The 18,023-nt window shown below is 44.8% G+C and overlaps 2 protein-coding genes across 20 annotated transcripts in view; one reads left to right on the top strand and one right to left on the bottom strand.

The window, feature by feature from the left end:
- The window catches only part of PTK2 (protein tyrosine kinase 2), a 189,863-nt gene extending 173,899 nt beyond the window's left edge, over window positions 1-15,964 (top strand). For 11 of the 19 annotated variants that reach the window (XM_058424138.1, XM_058424167.1, XM_058424152.1 and 8 more), the window contains 6 exons: window positions 5,921-5,983; window positions 8,848-8,887; window positions 9,546-9,655; window positions 13,149-13,304; window positions 13,767-13,847; window positions 14,711-15,964. In XM_058424138.1, the coding sequence (XP_058280121.1) occupies window positions 5,921-5,983; window positions 8,848-8,887; window positions 9,546-9,655; window positions 13,149-13,304; window positions 13,767-13,847; window positions 14,711-14,920 (660 nt within the window). In that variant the 3' untranslated portion in view covers window positions 14,921-15,964. The remainder of the gene's footprint in view (window positions 1-5,920; window positions 5,984-8,847; window positions 8,888-9,545; window positions 9,656-13,148; window positions 13,305-13,766; window positions 13,848-14,710) is intronic. The other 8 variants (XM_040087474.2, XM_040087711.2, XM_040087069.2 and 5 more) reach the window with 1 other exon arrangement.
- A 769-nt stretch (window positions 15,965-16,733) lies between these two features.
- On the bottom strand, window positions 16,734-18,023 carry RPLP1 (ribosomal protein lateral stalk subunit P1). Its single transcript, XM_040087991.2, has 4 exons — window positions 17,831-18,023; window positions 17,652-17,726; window positions 17,428-17,545; window positions 16,734-16,853 (listed from the first exon to the last, which is right to left on the bottom strand). The coding sequence occupies exons 1-4, from the start codon at window positions 17,900-17,902 to the stop codon at window positions 16,774-16,776; spliced, it is 345 nt and encodes a 114-aa protein (XP_039943925.1). The 5' UTR covers window positions 17,903-18,023; the 3' UTR covers window positions 16,734-16,773.

Genomic DNA, 18,023 nt, shown 5'->3' on the forward strand with positions numbered 1-18,023 from the left:
ATAGAAGGTGGGAGTAGAATGTTACGAGGAGCCTGTGGGTGCCTGAGCTTCTTGGGACAGGGGGATAATTTACAGTGCTGTGGTGTGGGTTGTGACAGAGAGCAGTCCTGTGCTTGATCTCAGACATATTTCAAGGAATGTTTCCGTTTGGAAATCTCCTGTGTTGTAATTACTGGTGGATGCCCCCATGGCCAGGACACGTTCTAGCTGAAATCCACACTGTGCCTGAGCTAAGAAGTGACTTTTGATTAATGGGTGTTGAAACTGGTTTCCTTCTAAGTCCACTTGGGAATTTGCAGTTCCCGATTGAGATGACAGCAAACAAATCTCTGTGCCCAGATTGCTTGGTCTGAAGAGGGAGGGGAAAGGAACATTTCTTCCCTAATTTAGGCATTAGCTTATCCAGTCTTGTGTGGCACCAGTTGGTTGTGACCTGCACAACCCAGGAGGTCAAACTCATCCCACTGATGGTTGAAACTGTAAAAATGGTCAAGAACATTTTGTGGACTTACAAGTGTTTTCTGGGACTGAGGCATTGACATTGCGGGTGGTGGCAGTAGGTTGTGTGGGAACTTTCTAGAGAAAACGTTCTGATTCTTTGTGTAGAATAAATGATGATTATTTGTAGTGTTTGTTGATTCAGTCTCTGGACCATTAGGGTGTTTATCATCCCTCAAATTGAGGTTGAGAAGGAACTTGCTGATTTTTCTTTTATCTGTAGTACAATCATAGCATCTGTTTGGGAGAGATTTGCTGAGTTTCCATTTTGTGTTAGTTTTATTGTGAGGAAACAGCATCTCTCTTGCATCTGTTCTGCTGAGGAATTGGAATCCATAAGAGACTTCAATTCTTTTTCTTTCCATATTAACATTGTGACTGTACAGACTTTGAGGTTCACCTGTGCCTATTACAAATTTTCACTCCATGTTAGGAGCTAAATGTTAGGTGCCTTTGAGCCCATGGCAGGATGTGTGTCAGGAGAATATTCAGTTTATAGATGGGTGTTTCTTGGAAAAGGAATGTGGGTGAGTTTCTAGATTTAGCCCTGAGGAAGTGAAGATGTGGAAAAGTCATTGTGGGGAGTCACTCTTGGAAGCCTTGCGGGTCTCCTGAGGGATATCCACAACTCAGACATGAGAGTCTAAACATGTGAAAATAAGCAATTTATTGAGGCATTAAGGCCATATAGTGATGTCCAGCACAGAAATAAGCCAGGTATTATTACACACATGCTCCTTGGCCAATATCCTCTAGTTTGTGACAACATTTCTGCTCCAGGAAAGAAGGGCTTTCCGTATTTTAATTCCAGGTGACTTAGGGAGAAGAAATCTGGCCCTCCCTTGCCTGCTTTAGGCATGTTTCAAATAATATTTGTCCTTTTCAGTACAGAGAACAACAGAGTAGAGACAGATTTTAGTATTTAGCCTACTGAACTATAATATTTAGCTTTTGTAACCATGTGTGGTGTTCTCAGTGTAAACTGTCTACTTCCAAAAACAGCTCTATTTACCCAGTCCTCAGGCTCATCAGCACATCCCACTTGTACTACTGAGAGTTGGACTCACAAGGGAGCAACAGCAAATCATTTATTGTGAGACACTGCAACAAGATGAAAAATCCTCCGTGGGTTTCTGTTAGTACAATTTTTGTTTCCCCAGAGTAACACCAACTTGCTCACGACTCGAAATTTATTGCTGCTTCTGCAGGGAGAAAATACAACTCATATTAATACAGGGATAAACAGCACTGATGCTGCTGGAAGGGACTCCCCAGATGGGGAATTCAGTTGCAGTGGCATTGAAATGGAAATGTGCTGGTCTTTGGGGAGGTTGTTATCAGTGTAAGCAGTTTGCCTGAAACTGGTCCTTAGAGAACATGGGACTAGTCAGTACTTGAAAGGATAAAAATGTTGTTTTCAAGCTAGAGCCTCAACAGAATCCAGAATTCTGGAAATTCTGCTGTAAAAAGAGAAAACAAACAGGTCTCTCCTCGTGGGAAGCTCCCAAATGAAAATAAATCCATTGTGTAAAAACTGAAGAGTAAAGAAGTGTTTGATTTTAAATTATACCAAATACATTCGTTGGAGAGTGAGGAGAGAATTGGTGGAGGGGTTGATTTTGGGGGATCCAGCCCCTGACAGGGAGGGGAGGCAGCACTTTAGGTCTTTAGCTTTAATGGACACTGATTAAAACTTGTGATGATTAAATTTTCATGGTCTATTGATAAAAGTGTGGAGATGAGCATCTTCAGGAAGGACAGAAATAGGTGAATTATTTTTGAGAAAGTTGAAGTGGAGACACAAAGCATTACTGCACCTAAAGCTTGATACAGATCACTGCAGGACACAGTCTCTGCCCAGGGCACATTCAGGTGGAATATGAAATGTCTGCATTACAAACCATCTAAAACAATCAAAAATTATCTCTCAACATTTTACAGTTATCTTTTTTTTAGTTCTGTTTAATTGCCTGCTCCTTCCTTTATTTGGAGATTCCAGTTTGAACTTTTCTTTCTGGCTATGCTGATGTTATGTACATTGTTTTTAATCAGATAAATAAAGATAAGTATGTGCATGCCTGTTCATAACTCCTCAGCAGACAGAACAGTTTCATACTAAGAAATTTATAGTCTTTTCTGGGGTAGCTTAAGAAGAAATAACTCACATATTTTCCTTATCATGCTTGGGTTAGTTGTTGGTTTTTTTTTTTCAGAAATTCCCACATAGTTGTGGTTTTGTCCTATTTTGACACTGAGAACTGCAATTCAAGTCTAACTGATGTGAACTGTTGCTAAAATAAGATTCTAATTTTAAGCCTGAGAAAATCCCACCAAGACATTACAATTCAGCATGTCTTGAGAACTCCAAGACTTACATGTTCTTTTATTAGCAAGTAACCAGAAGCACTGGAAATAAAGTGGATTATGTCCCAGTTTGTCAACATATACATCCTGTCTGAAAATTCCTCTTGACATTTTCAAAGATTTCAGATAGTAGGCTTATTTATTAAAAAAAAAAAAAAAAAAAATCCATTTACTTCCTGAAGGACATCGTTTTTCTGCAGGATTTTAACAATGTGTGGTTCTTTCTCTCTGTGGTTTTTGGGAGGTCCAGACCCATGGCAGGGACTGGAAAGATGGCAGGGTGTTTTCTGGGGCTATGAAATGGTGTGTGAAGTACGGAGCAGGTTTGGTGTTCTGACATTTCCACATCTACACAGATGAATAAGTCAGAAAATCATTTAATCAAATGGGAGTTGTTAGAAATTATTAGAACATTAAAAACAATAAATATGTAATTGGGACTTTTCTTAGTCGTGGGACACAAAAGTTGAACACTTCTGTTCCATGTGTTCCTGACTACCCAGGTTTAGATGGGGCAGAGGAGAATGTTTGTGGAAGTTGAAAGAAGTTTGTGTCCTGCTAAAGGATTTTTTTCTTTATTTCTAAGGTGTAGCTGTGCAGGTTACAGAGGTGCAGCTGCTCAGGGTCCCTCAGGTTTGCCATCACCCCCTGGCACCTGGGATCTGCAGTTTAAGATCAGGTTCTTGGAGATGCCAGGGCAGCACCACTGCCCTCCACAGCCTTGTTTGTGTGGGGGTGGTCAGTAGGACTTGGGATTTTTGTTGATAAGATGTGAAGCATTCAAGTTAATAATCACCAGTTTTGTAATATTTTTGAGCACCTGCAGCTTTTCTGTGCAGCAGTTCCTGGGCAGTGGGTTGTGTGCTGTGTATGGGGTGTCCTGCAGGGAACTCCGTGTGCTGCACGTTGGCTGCTGCTGGAGCCTTGGGGAATGGAATTGTTGCTGTTATGTGGAGACTGTGAATGCTTAGCAAGAGAAGGAGATGGGTATTGTGTCTGTTAATTTAACTTTTTGCTTATATTACTAGGAAAAATGGTCCTGTTATTTGGACTAGTGTGCATTTTTGTGCTTCTGACTCTTGAAATGCTCAATATTTCATTGTCTCTGGAGTCTGGTCTGAGGGATGTGGTCTGGATGGTCCAGGGGAAGGTTTTCCCTGCCCGTGGCAGGGGGTAGATGATCTTTAGGGTTTGTTCCAACCCAAACCATTCTATGGTTTAAAGTGCATTTTTTGAGTAATAAATTGCTATAAATGCAAAGAGCCTTAAAGACCCCTGTTATAAAATAGTCTTTGGTTATTTCCAGAGTTTGGGCACTTCCCTGGCTAGAAATGAACGTGAAATGATGGCATATCAGTGTAATAGAAATGTAGTTTGTCATGTGCTTTATGTGGATATTTAACAAGGATAGCTATGTGCTTTAGCTGAAAAATAAAATGAGAATCACTTTACCTATCTAGTGAAGTTTCAGACATACTCATATCAAATGAGACTTTAATCAGAAAAAATTCCTTCATCGTAATAAGGAAATAAACTGGAGATGAGTCAGTGGTAGTTTTCATCTTGAAATTTGTCACAGATTCCTGGAAAATCATTAGGAGACCACTTGTGTCTGTTTCAGTTGTTCATGTTTAAGATGGGGTTAAATATTTCCGTGTCTGATATGATTTGTCTATTTTTAATCTGCAAGTTCTTGCAGGCAGTGGCTGTCTCTGGCTGTGCCTCACTCAGTCTGCAGAAGACTGAATGAAAATCCCAAATGTAAGCCCTTCTCACAGACTGGCAGCACAACTGGACTATTTTTAATGACAGAAGATCAATATTAGTGTGTTTTTGCAGGTTCCATCTGCCCTGGTGGTTTTTAGGGTAATTTTGTAGGATTTGGGAGTTGGAATTATTCCTTAGTATTCTTAGAGGAGGAAGGAATCTCAAATAGCTTTAAACAAGAAAAGGATGTATTTTTACCCTGAAATTTACCCTGAAAGACCATGCGTTCAGTTTAGTGGCACTGTGTTTAGCTACAACTACATTTCTCTAAATAAAATATGTTATTTTCATGTTGTGTGTGACCATTTTATCCCTTGAGTTATCAGTGACTCCTCATCGAGTCTGGTGGGAGAGAGTCAGATAAATCCTGTTTTTAAGTGCCAGAATTTGTGCACAAGAAGCACACTGTAATTTTGCTGAGCTTGTGTCTTCAGATCAGTGTTAACCTTGGCTTCACATCCACTATTCCTTTGTCTTTCCATGTAATCAACATTGCCCTTGAAGAGTAAATATAACAAACCTGCATTTGCTGGGGAGATGAGTGGGGTTTTCCTGTGCAGGGCCAGAAGTTGGACTTGGTAGTTTTTGTGGGTCCCTTCCAACTTAGCATATTCTGTGAGAAAAATGACTGGTTTATGTGTGACGAAAAAAAAAAAAAAAAAAAAGAATCAAAATTGGTGTGGTTTTATTTTTTGTTTTTAAAAACAACCAAGCCCCGGGTTCCTGTATTGTGCTTAAAACACATCAAATAGAAATTTGTTTGTTGCTTGTATGGGGAGAAAAGGGCATCTGGATGGCTTTCTTGGCTGGCTGTACCCAAATGGAGTGTTTAGAGAGCTCCAGTAATTGGCCCCATTTGCTTGGACAGGGAGCCAAGTACATTTAAGCCGTCCTGGGGCAGGAAGCGGGAATTAATGTGCAGCGTTTTCTCATCCTGTGGTTGGAATTTTGCTGTTGGGAAGCAAACTTTTTTTTTTTTTTTTTAAATGAAAAAACCCTGACTTTTCTGCCTTCGAGAGCACTAAAATGCCGCTTTTCCAGTGTTGTGTTAGGGCAGTGGTACTTTGGATATTTCTTAGAGCATTTTTGCAGCCGTGCTGAGGGCGGGTGGCAGAGGAGCGGCCGAGGCTCCAGTGGCGGCAGCGGGGGCGCAGGGCCTGGAGTGGAATGACATCTGGATTTGTCAGTCTGCACTTTTAACAGGATTTTCCTGTCTTTAAACCGCCTCTAAGCCAAGGGCACATCACTGGGTAGGCAGAGCACAGAGTGAATTGTTGGATTTTTGTTTCAGAAACCTGACATGAGGCTCTCCAGAGGCAGCATTGACCGGGAGGACGGAGGTCTCCAGGGCCCAGTAAGTGTGGGGGGATCTTTTCCTCTGCCAGCTCTTCTTCCAGTTTCGTGGTAGAACATGCTGTACGCTGTCTTGGGTGTGGGAGATGATTTAAAGGTTTTGCTAAACATTTCCACTATTATTACTGTGGTGGTACAGCTTTCCAAGAGGCTCAGTTTCGGTGGGAAAAGCAGCCCCAGCAAAGTGGTTTGTGCAGCAGTCAGGGGGATTGGGGGTTTGTTGGTTGAGTTGTTTGGGTTTTGTTTCCCTTGAAGCTGTTCTTGAAACAAATATTAAAATGTTTCCACAGATCTGTTACAATAATTTCCAAGTGCTCATGTGCTGTAGAATTGGGCCTTTTATTTAAAAATGGGGATTGTTTTCTGCAAGTTCTGTCAACAGGAAGAGGGATTAAAGTAACTTTTGCAGTTGTTTAAATATCTGAAGGGTTTTCTCACAAGGAATGTAAATGTTACTGTTGTATTACCCAGAAATCTGTTTGGGGTAAATGATCCACTATGAAACAATTGGAATAAGCCCCACAGCCATTCCTTTATTCCCAGACAGCAGCTGCAGCTCGGGTGTTCTTTCTTAGTGGCTTAACTCCTGTCTGTTTAACTAAAACCATCTCTTCAATTGTTTAATTGCCATTGGAATCTCTGGATCATATTGTTGGAAAAGGGGGATTAGGCTAGGGACTGTTAATGACACAAACTTGGTGTTTCATCCACTGTTTCTCCGCAGGAAAGCAGTGGATATTTTAAATTCAACCTCCTGTTTCTTTTGGGAGGTGACTGTAAACTCCAGCTTTGGCTTCAGCATTTCTTCACTTCTTAAAAATTTAGGGATACTTCCTGCATTTGCAGCCAAGACACAGACATGAATGAGTGAATCAATGACACACTGCAGCATGGTCTCTGGAGACATTCATGTCTGAAAGCTCCTAAGATTTTTTTCCATGAAGTTGGAGAAGACTATTAGTAACAATTTGGCCTTGGCTGTTGTTGCATCTTTATATAAGAGCAAGAAAAGTGTTGTTGCATTTTGTGCTGCTCACGAAGGTGCTTTGAGATGCCCAGGAGATTTTCAGGGCATGTCACAGGTTACAGATTCCAAACTGTTTCCAGGGGAAGTCATGTCTGCCCAGATGAAGTGGTCCAATATCACACTCCATTTGAAAGAGTGTGAAGAAAACACTTCATGGTCATGGACAAAATGAGTTTCAAAAGAGACTCTAATTCATGATAAGTACATTTGTAGTCACGGAATTTGATCTTGTAGTTCTCAGTAGATTCAGAGCATAACTCTGACATCATTTGAAGTGGGAAATGCTTAATGCTGCTGTGAGTCAATTTGAGTTTCTGAGAGGATGAGAAATTGGGCAGTGATACAAATGAGAAGTTACCACCCACATCTTGGCAGTTCCTGTCTGATCACATTCTTTTGACTTATACTTTCAATATGCAATTTTGTGGAAATAAAAATGCAAGAATTGTTCTAGTGGGATTTCATTCTTTCTTCTGCCTCTCTCTTGCTCTCTTTCCCCTGAGGTTATCAGATTTCAAATATTTCGGTTAACAGCACAGATCAAAGGTAATGACATGACTGAATGTCTCTATTTTGTGTCTCTGTGAGGTGACGAACCTCATAGAGCAACAGACCAATGTCATTTCTGGTTGACCTGTCCTGTTGCTCCTGACATTTTTAAAAAGCCCTTTTTGTGGTGCTGTCCAGCTAAAACTGTGATCAAGCTTTGTCAGCATGAATTCTCTCCCTGCACTGGCAAACAGCATCTCTGTAGGGATGCCACCTGTCCCCTTTTCCAAAGTCTGTACAGTTCCTTTGTCTACCTAAGTTCTAGAAGATCCCTGCTCTGCCAGGCCCTTTTCTGCCCTGCTTGCTCGATTTCCAGCACTCTGGAATTGCCTGCTTCTGTGCTCTTAAAAAGCACCTGACATCCATGGACTCCAGTTCCTCCAAAAGCAGAGTCCCATGGGACCTCACTATTTCCTGGAAAGCACCCACTCTCTCCACAGCCAAGGTTTTGCTGGAATTTTTTCTCCTACCTCCAACAATTTGAAATTTGTGGTCACCATGACTGAGGAAGATACTGCTCACCACTTGGCCCATGAGTTCCTCTCTGTTTACAAACAGCAATTCCAGGAATCACCTTTCCCAGTCAACTTCTGAATACCTGCACCAAGAAGTTACTTTTCACAGAAAATTCCTGGACCTCTTTGTGTCCACTGTATGATATTCCCAATCGAATTTTGGGAAGTTAAAATCACCCCTAAGGTCCAGGGCAGTTGATGCAGAGATATTCCTTAATACTGTGCTGACACCTGGCCTGCTCACAGCAGTGATGAGTTTGGTGTGAAGGATGTATGAATGCAGTTACCAGGGAAAGTCACTCCAGGCCATTACTCAGTTCTTCCAAGTGAATAAGCAAATGGGCCTTGACTAAGAGCTTTGCAACAAAACCAAAAAGCAAACCAGCTTAGAAGTGTGTTCCCATTACAGAACCATTCAGCAGGAAGTTCTGGAGTCTCTTTGTTGTGTTGCCATTTTTCCTTCATCACCATGACCTCTAGAGCTGGATCTGTGGGCACAGGCTGAAAATGCCTGTTACTGTCCCACCACCTTTGAGTAGTAAGGAAGGATAAACTGTAGTGTAGAGGCCAGGGCTGTTGTGAGCAGTACAAATCACATGCAAATTCTTTTATTGTTCTGTAAGTAATAGACTTGTAGAGATGACTGATGATGGGATGTATTTTTAACTAGTGGGAAATGTGCTGAGAGCTGGCTGCTCTTGGTGTTTGAGATTGAGATAGTGCTGGTGAAAGCTGCAAGCACTGCAATAACTATATGTTTATTTTATTTTATAGGCTGGTAACCAGCACATATATCAGCCTGTGGGAAAACCAGGTAAGCAGTAAATGCAGATACTGACATTTTGAGTTGTTGATTACAAGTCTTGCAGCAGCAGTAGCGAACAAAAGTTCATGGCAGTTATTTCCATACAGGGTGGATTCAGTTCCAAGTACTTACTACACATCAGTGTTTGTGTGCTGTGTGTTCAGGTTCCCCATGCAGCCCCCAGACATGCAGTCAGCAAAGCCAAGGAAGTGTTTAGATCAACAAGCAGGAAATGTCTAGAGGAAGCTGAGTCAGAGTGGGGATTCACCCAGTGTGGAGTACAGACATGTGAAACAGCAGTAGACACCTAAATTTGGGGTTCTTGGTCTCAAAAGTGAATCACATCCAGGATTGCTGCTGGGAAGAAGTCCAGTTTCCCAGACACACACACAGAGCATGTTGGCACTCAGCTGTGGTACCAGGGGCAACGCCCTCTCAGGACTGGGGTAGCTGTGCCCAGAGCAGTAGGAGTTACCCGACAAAAGGAGCTTCATATATTTTACTAAAACGATCCTGTACCCATGAAGTGCAGCTCCCACAAACAGTGGATTCACTGCAGGACACCTGAAGATGTCCATCTCTGGCAGAGAAGGGCACGTGCAGCCTGTGCAGTGCTGAAGGGTGCAGCTACATCTGGTGCTCTAAAAACACCATTTTTTTTGTCAAGCAGATCACGCAGCTCCGCCAAAGAAGCCTCCACGCCCCGGAGCCCCCGGGCACCTGGGCAGCCTCGCCAGCCTCAACAGCCCCGTGGACAGCTACAATGAGGGTGTGAAGGTAGGGGAAACACCCCCAGCAAATGGAACATTGCCAGGGCCACGTGAAAAACCCCCCGCAAATCAAGCTCTGAGGTAGTTTGGTGTTTCTGAAGTAGAGACCATGGAAAGCAAAGGCGACCAGACTTCATGAGTGAATAATGTCATGGGGCAAATGCCCTGGCAGCTCTCCAAGGGAGTGGGGAGGGGAGTCATGGTCTCCCTGCTGTGATTTAGTGTACTCCACAGCTAGAACTTGCCCAGGTGAGCTTGTTTCTAATTTGAAGAGTGTATGGTGTCCCAAATGGACCCAGCTCCCTGTTCAGCAGCAAGGAGTGTGCCCAGGGATCCCAGTTACTTGGATGGTAACAAAGTCTTCTGTCCTTGGTCACAGGGATGTGAGACCTGTCCTGTGGTGCTCAAAAAGCTCTTGCTGCAGCACCAGGGCTCCTCAAACCCTACCAGCTCTGGGAAACAAGGGAAGAGGGGAAATGGGCTGTCTGACCTGGGACTGAGATGCTTCTTGATGTGTTGTTTCATTTCCCATAAATAGCAATAAAGCCAAGACTGAAACTTGACAGTGGTTTTGTAGCAGAGGTGCTGCTGCAGGGTGCTGTGTCCTGCCCCTGCTGCAGTTGGTGTCTACAGAACTGCTCCTGAGGGTGTCAGGCACTCCCCAAATCATCCCTTTGTGTGCTGTTCCCTGCCTGTGGGACTCTGCCTCCTTTCTAATCTCCAGGAAACAGCCCTGCAAAGCCTGTAGTAAAGAGCAGGAATCCATGGTGTGGTGGCCTCAGCAGCTGGGATGAGTGACCCTTATTTTAGGTGATATAAGGAAATAAAGAAAAAGCCCAATTCATCTGAACATGAAATTCAGAATCTGCCATCAGAGCAGTGTGTTCAGCAGAATTTGATCCCAGCCACTGCCAGCCTGTCTCACTCCTGCTCTTGCTCTGGGATTACTGGAATGTTTAAGAATCAGTGTAAATAGCCAGCAGTTGTGAATTTGAGCAGGATTATTTATTATAAACTGATGCCAGTGCTTTACGAGCTGCCAAGCCTCAGAAAATGTCAAAAAGCAGTAACAGATGTGTTACTAAACTCGACTTCTTTAAAATTTCCTTTCTAAATGCTGATGCTGGAACATGAAAATGTGTTTTTGAAATACATCCTTTTGACAACAAACAAACCTGAGCAGTCGGAGACATCAGTAATGACAAGTGAACAGGATTTGTGTACTAAATAGCTCTTTGAGTAGGAAAAAAGGGCTGCATTTTGGTTTTTTCTGTCAAAATTTTCTTGAAATTGGAATGTTTTATGCCCCTTGAAGAAAACAACCCATTACTTTGGGCATAGCTTTGTTAATGACTGCAGTCTTGAACTGAAGATGCTTTTAGGGTTCATTTCAGACTCCCTTTTCTGTACACCCAGTTCAGAATCACTTCAGGGAGAACACAAATGAAGAGGATTGGAATTGCCTGCCCTCAGGAGCCTTCAGGGCAGGCTCCAGGGTGAGACAGGGTCAGCCAGTTCCACAACGAAACTCAGGACTTCTGCAGAGTAGTGAAACAAAGAGAAGCCAAGTGCTAAGAAACACAGTGTCCATAGTCTTGGAAGGTCAGGGCCTGGAGTTCAAAGGGTTGGGTTTCACCTGGAATGGGTTCTTGGTAGTTCCTAACCACAGCTATGATGAGTTCTTGTGAACAAGTTGTGCACAGTTAAATGACCATGTATTTCCCATCACGACTTACCTAAACAAAAAGTTTTAGAAAGATGAATACAGAATTTACTTAAATGCATCAAGTCCTGGCCTGTTTGTGCAGAGGATCAGCAGTGCTCCCCGGACAGGTGGTTTCCCAGGCCCTCTGCTCCACTCACCACTCTGCTGCTTGCCAGACTGGCTTGCTCCTGTCCAGCTTTGCATGATCTCCTGCCCGTGTGTTTAGTCAGGAGGAAGCATGGGGTGCATGGCAAACCCTTCCACTGCCCACAGGGGTGCAGCAGTCCTTCTGTCACACAGGACCCAGAGCTAACACAAGTGGCTGCCGGTTCTGGTGAGGATGTGTTTTCGTTGCAGGCTTTTTTAACTGGTCTCTGATTGCTACATGTGTTTTGGGTTTGGTTTTGTTTTTTTTTTTTTTTTCCTGCTGATTTTTATTAATATTGTTTTTCTTTTTTTCCCTTCTTTTGGTAAATTTCTTTAACCTCCCCCCACATTCTGCTCAACCATAGCCATGGAGGGTAAGCAGTGCGTGAGCGTGTGTGTACGTGCCCTATTCCAAAATGTCTTTGCATGTGACTTTGCCAAATGACTGTTTTAACTTCTTGATTGCTGAAACTGATTCGAATCACAGCCTTTCCCTGCCGATTGAGGCAATTACAGTATTCTTTTTCCTAAGGTATTTTCTGCTCAATGCACTAAATTGAATCTCTCTAATAGCTGTTCGTACCCACTTAATGAAATGCTACAAAATGGAATCACCGTGTGCTGGATCCTGCGCTCCTTCCTTTGAGAAAGTCTCATCCAAGCATTCCATAGTTTCTCAGGGCAGTGTATCAGGGGCTTGCATTGAAACATTTCTGGAGCTGGGCCAGTCCCGAGAGCCAGCAGTAACCCAGTGTAGGGAGTTGAAGCACCATGAACCATCTCAGATCCAGGAGGAAATCAGGAATTTTTTAATTTTCTGCTCACATTGAGTTGTTCCTTGGGCATCCCGTAGTAGGGAGTAGCTGCAGGAAACTGGGATGCTTGGTAGTTCTACAGTTCGGAGATACTGAGGAGCTTACAAAGGAAGTTTGCAAAGTTTTTCATTTCAGACATGGGATTATTTTGATCTGTCTTGGATTTAACTCTAGACATATCCGACTTGTTGGAAGTTTTACTTGAGTAAAGACCACAGGATTTTTAACTTACTGAGTTTTTTTCTGATACCTTGGAATCAACTGTCTAAAAGCATTCCATATTTCCCACCTGTACTGGTGACACCATTTTTGTTAACCTGCTGTAGATTTTCACTAACAAAATAATAACATCATAGAATCATGCAATAGTTTGGCTTGGAAGGGATCTCAAGGGTGATCTCATTCCAATTCTCTCTTTAACATATCAGTATGTTACTGTGTGCTCTGACATTATTTTGGAACACAAAAAGCCCTTCTGGAATGAGGGACCTGGTACCTGTTTGCCCTCACAATAGAACCACTGAGACACGTTAAATACTCAGTACTCTCGTTCCTCAAATTATCCCCTTCTCTGTAGAGAGTGTTACACTGGAAGCTTTTCCGGAAAACCCTGGTAAAAGCTGCCCAGTGTCATTTCAGAGATCAGGTTGAATGAGAACAGCTGAAAGAAATTTCCTTCAGCCCCCGGAGCCAGCGTGCCCGACCAGCTCCGGGCAGCAGCGGGGCCGGGCGGGGCTGTGGGGGCACGGGGAACCCGAGCCCTTCCCGGCTGGGAAGTGGCCGAGCCCCATCTGCTGGGGACAGGAGGCCCAGCAGCCCCTCTCTGCTTGCAGATTCAGCCGCAGGAGATCAGCCCTCCTCCCACGGCCAACCTGGACCGCTCCAATGACAAAGTCTACGAGAACGTCACGGGGCTGGTGAAGGCCGTGATAGAAATGTCCAGTAAAATCCAGCCGGCTCCACCCGAGGAGTACGTGCCCATGGTGAAGGTATGGGGGCAGTGCCGAAACTCGCGGTTTATTTCTTCCGTGAACGAGGTCTTCAAGCGGTGTAGGAGAAATTTTCTGGAAAGCTGGAAGTAGAAAAGCTTTTTTGTGTCCGTGGGGTGGGTGACTTGTGGTCAGAGGCTGGAGCTTTGGATTGCATACCCAGCATTGTGGACAGCACTGCTTCATGCCCGGTTTGCCTGTGCTTATCCAGGGTGCTGAGTAGTGTGCTGTCTTCTCCACATTTTTAATTTTTATAAGAAAATGTTGTTATTAACCCTTTGGTATTTTGTTTTGATGGTGATAGACAATTGCAGGTGGGATTTTGAAGAGCCTTAGGCCTGTTCCAACACTTTCCTTATCCAGAGGAGCAATTAAATGTATCCACTGCCTCTTGCACTCCTAAAATTCTCTCAATTTCTTCCAAGTCTTTAAAGTTTATTTCTTTGATCTTTTTTTTCTTAGGAGGTTGGTTTGGCACTAAGAACTTTACTGGCAACAGTAGATGAGACCCTCCCAGTGCTCCCTGCAAGCACCCACAGAGAGGTACGTGGAGCTCTGTTTACCTAGTGCTGAGCCATTGCCTTCTCAGTCAACCTCAGCCCATTGGGACAGGTTTTGGTGCTCCCTTCTTGGCACAGGCACCTTTTGGTTCCCTGAGCAGTCTGAACTCCTGGGTTATAATTCTGCATTAAATGAATTTAATTAAAATTGCTGCATGGACTTAGGTTTGGTATTAGTGTGGATTCTTAAACTGGATATAGGTGTCACCCATAGGAAGGTGACATAAACTCCAGTATTCCATGGCAGGGAATCATCTGGGGGTTAATTCTTAGTGCAGATGTCACCTGTCATTTGCTTGCACACCAAGTCATTGAACACGTAATTGAGCAGAGCTTGGTGCAGCTGGAAGATTGTCTGTAGTTCTAGATGAGGAGTGATTGAGAGCTTTCAATGAAGTTCATAATAAAACCAGTTTTCCTCTAAAACCTTGAACGAGTGTGGTACTGAGAAAGCCAGGGGATGGTTCTTTAAGTGCCATCTTAGAGGTTCATGCTGACTTAGCCATGTGTTTAAGCAACCTGTATCTGCCTTCTTGTTTCATTTTTTAGAGCTACTTCTATGCTTTAGAGCTGCTTCAGTAATAAAAAGAGTGATGTTAATAAGGACCGGAAAACCCATAGCAAGCTGTTAGTGCCAAGTTGTGGTTTAAAACCCACTACTTGGGTCTTGGTGCTGTTTAACAGTGGGTGGCTCAGCAGGTGCCAGATTCCATCTGCTGCTCCACGTGGTGCCCTCAGAAACGGCCCAGCTTCAGTCAGGAATCAGGCAGGGGCTGTGCTCTGTGGCATTGCTGTGAGCGTGGTGTTTCCAACACCCCCAGGGCTGACGGGGTTGTCTCGTTGCAGATTGAGATGGCACAGAAACTGCTGAACTCGGACTTGGCCGAGCTCATCAACAAGATGAAGCTGGCCCAGCAGTATGTCATGACCAGCCTGCAGCAGGAGTACAAGAAGCAAATGCTGACGGCTGCTCATGCCCTGGCTGTGGATGCCAAAAACCTGCTGGATGTTATCGATCAAGCCAGACTGAAAATCAGCCAGTCCAGACCGCACTAAGCACTGAGGGAAGGGTGTCATCAGCCTCAGAATTCTGCTTGTGACAGGATGTTCCTTCACCTTCCACCAGCAGTGAGGATTAACCCAGTGCAGTCCTGGCCTTCCAGCGCCTCTGGCTTCAGCTGACCTGACCAACCGCTGCTGGTTCTCTCATTGCAACAGTTTAACCAAGTCTATGTGGTAGAGCCGGGCTGGGGTTCAGAACGTGGCATTATCAGCAGATGAGGTTTGTACAGGAGCCCTCGGGCGCTCAGCGCTGGGGCACAGGGCAGGTCACACCATCGCATGGGACACGCTTTGCACCCAGCTGCCGCCATTGAGCTGCCACCGGGTCACGGTCTCAGAGCCAAAACTGTTGGAGCAGCAGATGGGAGAAAGATATTGTGAAGAATTCGGGGAAACCTCAGGGCTGAGAATTCTTGCCCACAGTATATGAACTATCCAGACTGGAATTTTTTTTATTAGAACACTTACGTCACAATATGCTAATCACGATTTACAGAGAAAGAATAAAAAGCTATATTTTCAAGACTTCAGTCATTTCAAGACAAACTAAAGCCCTCTTCATCTTCCTGCCTTTTACTTTTACGTGGCTGTGTGAAGCATTTTTTTGGAACTAGCTGTAGGACACAACTGAACACTCGTCTTTTTCACCAGGATAACGTGCCAGTTCTTTTGTAGCAATGTTGTTTTCCTTGGAAGTGAAAATGCTGCTTTGTACCAGAGCAATTCAGAGCTGCATTTAGAGATCTGTAACCATTCATGTCCCCCATTTTTATATAATTTATAAAGACAGATTAAAGCCATGATGACTATTTTAAACCCACCGTAGTTAACTAACCCATCCTTTTGTCTATCTTGCCTGGGAGGACTTACAGTAGAGCAGTGTAATTAGATTTTCCTTGGTTTTCCAGTTATGCCATCTGTTCTGTTAAAATAAAACCACACTCCCTTTTTGCTGTTGAGGGATATAAATTATTCTCAGGAAGAATATAATGAACTGTACAGTTACTTTGACCTATTAAAAAGGTGTTACCAGTGAAACTGACTCTATTATTTCATGTGTGTGCACTGCAAAAGAATTCTTCCCTGGGTACCAGTGTCTTTTTAAATATAAAGGAGTCAATAATACAAATATCTACCATCCTATCATGAAGTTGTTACATTAATGTCAAAGGTGGGACAGTGCATCAGTGTTTGGTGCAGATGTGGAACAGCCCTCCGCAACTTTGGGACACCCTTCTTACACACCTGGAATTTTCTAATGCCTCAAACACTTTGGAACATGCCCCTCACCTTGTTGAACTGCTCTGGAAAAGTCCTGTTCAAGTTTTCTGTGAAATCCATGCCTTTTATACAGCTCTGTTCCAATGCAACATTCAATCACTTTCCACGCCCACCCTTCAAACCACTTTTCTCGTCAGGCAAATACATTCTATACCTTACACAACCTCAGCCATTCACCTGAGAATTGCACCTTTTACCCCACTGTGAAAAGCCTCTGGCCTTGCAGTGCCACAGGTGCCCCTGCACAGGTGCTGTAGGAGCTGCACTGCTGCTGTAACCAGAAGTGTCACAGCATCAGACATTGCAGCACCAGCCCATCCTGCAGCTCCAGGCTGTCACATCCTGTGCTCTGTCCAATGGCTGTGCGTGCCTTTAGGAGCCTTCACTGTTCTTGTGAAACACCCAAAAACTGACAGGGGAAGGTGTAAAGCCCCAGCTGAACGCATGACAGCAGTTTCAGGAGCTGCAGGTAACTTGGCCATCCTCCCCCTCTCCTCTTCACAAACATCCACCTGAGAGACACCAGTACAAGTAGATGTTTTTATTACAGGCTGGTACAAAACTGATTAGTCAAAAAGACCAAAGCCCATGTCATCATCAGATTCCTCTGATTCTTCCTTCTTTTCCTCTTCTTTCTTCTCTTCAGCTGGAAAATAAATGAGACAGGATTTATTTTCCAATTTATCAGCTCATAGAAGTCACTTGTCACATAAGGGGTCATATGCAATAACCAACATCAAGCATGAAGACCTGACTAGCCCAAGAATAACATTTGTACTATTAGCAAAGTGGTTTTGTGCCTTCAGAACTCATTTCTATCAAACCTGAAAAACTTTAAGAGGAGATGCTGATGCTCTGTTTGATCTTGATGATATACAGAAGAGCAGTCTGAATTCTGAGGGAACACTAATCCTGTACACTAATTTCTTACACGATGCCAGCCTTTCTCAAGGGGAGGGCATGCTTTGCTCGAGCATGCTCACACACTGCACGGCAGAAACCACGAGAACAGCTTCTCTAGCTGATGCTTGCAAAGCTGTGGCTGCGCCATCCTTGCAAGTGTTGGAGGGGGCCTTGAACAGCCTGGTCTCGGGGACGGTGTTTCTGCACACGGCAGGGGGTTGGAAAGAGATGGCCTTTAGGACCCTCCCAACTCAAGCCAATTCATGGATCCACGGACCCACGTTCCCATGACTCGGTCTGACACGGCCGCCACTTACCGGGGGCGGCTCCGCCGGCGGGCGCGGCACCACCCGCGGGAGCGGCGGCAGCCGGAGCCCCTCCACCGCCCGCTCCCACGTTACAGATCAGGCTCCCGATGTCAATATTCGCCAACGCCTGCGGAGAACGAGAAGCGGCAGAGAAGCCTCGTTAACGCGGGCGAGAGGTGCGGTGGGGAGCCCCACACGCCACCCCTGCCTGGCCCGCGGCCTCTCTCCCTCACCTTAGCGAAGAGCCCCGGCCAGAAAGGCTCCACGTTCACTCCGGCTGCCTTGATGAGCGCGTTGATCTTGTCCTCCTGCAACGAGACAGCGGCGCTCAGAGCCCGCCCGGCCCGGCATGGCGCGGCCCCTCAGGCGGCCATGCCGCGCGGCCGCCGCCATCTTGTGCGGCCGCACTCACCGTCACGGTGACCTCGTCGTCGTGCAGGATAAGGGCGGAGTAGATGCAGGCGAGCTCGGAGACGGAGGCCATGGCGGGGCGCGGTGCTGGTCGCCGGGTGATTCGGCCTTAGCTTCGTACGAAGGACTCAGCACCTTGGGCCGCCGCGGAGCGAAAGGAGGGGGGCTGCGCGGTGCGGATTTATAATGGCAAC

The sequence above is a fragment of the Hirundo rustica genome, chromosome 1 (assembly GCF_015227805.2).
Source record: "Hirundo rustica isolate bHirRus1 chromosome 1, bHirRus1.pri.v3, whole genome shotgun sequence".
Lineage (NCBI taxonomy): Eukaryota > Metazoa > Chordata > Aves > Passeriformes > Hirundinidae > Hirundo > Hirundo rustica.

Coding starts and splice junctions, on each gene's coding strand:
- RPLP1 (XM_040087991.2), bottom strand. CDS start 17,902: ATGGCCTCCGTCTCCGAGCTCGCCTGCATCTACTCCGCCCTTATCCTG. Junction 17,727..17,830: donor ACGACGAGGTCACCGTGACG/GTGAGTGCGGCC, acceptor GTCTCGTTGCAG/GAGGACAAGATCAACGCGCT. Junction 17,546..17,651: donor GGCCGGGGCTCTTCGCTAAG/GTGAGGGAGAGA, acceptor CGTTCTCCGCAG/GCGTTGGCGAATATTGACAT.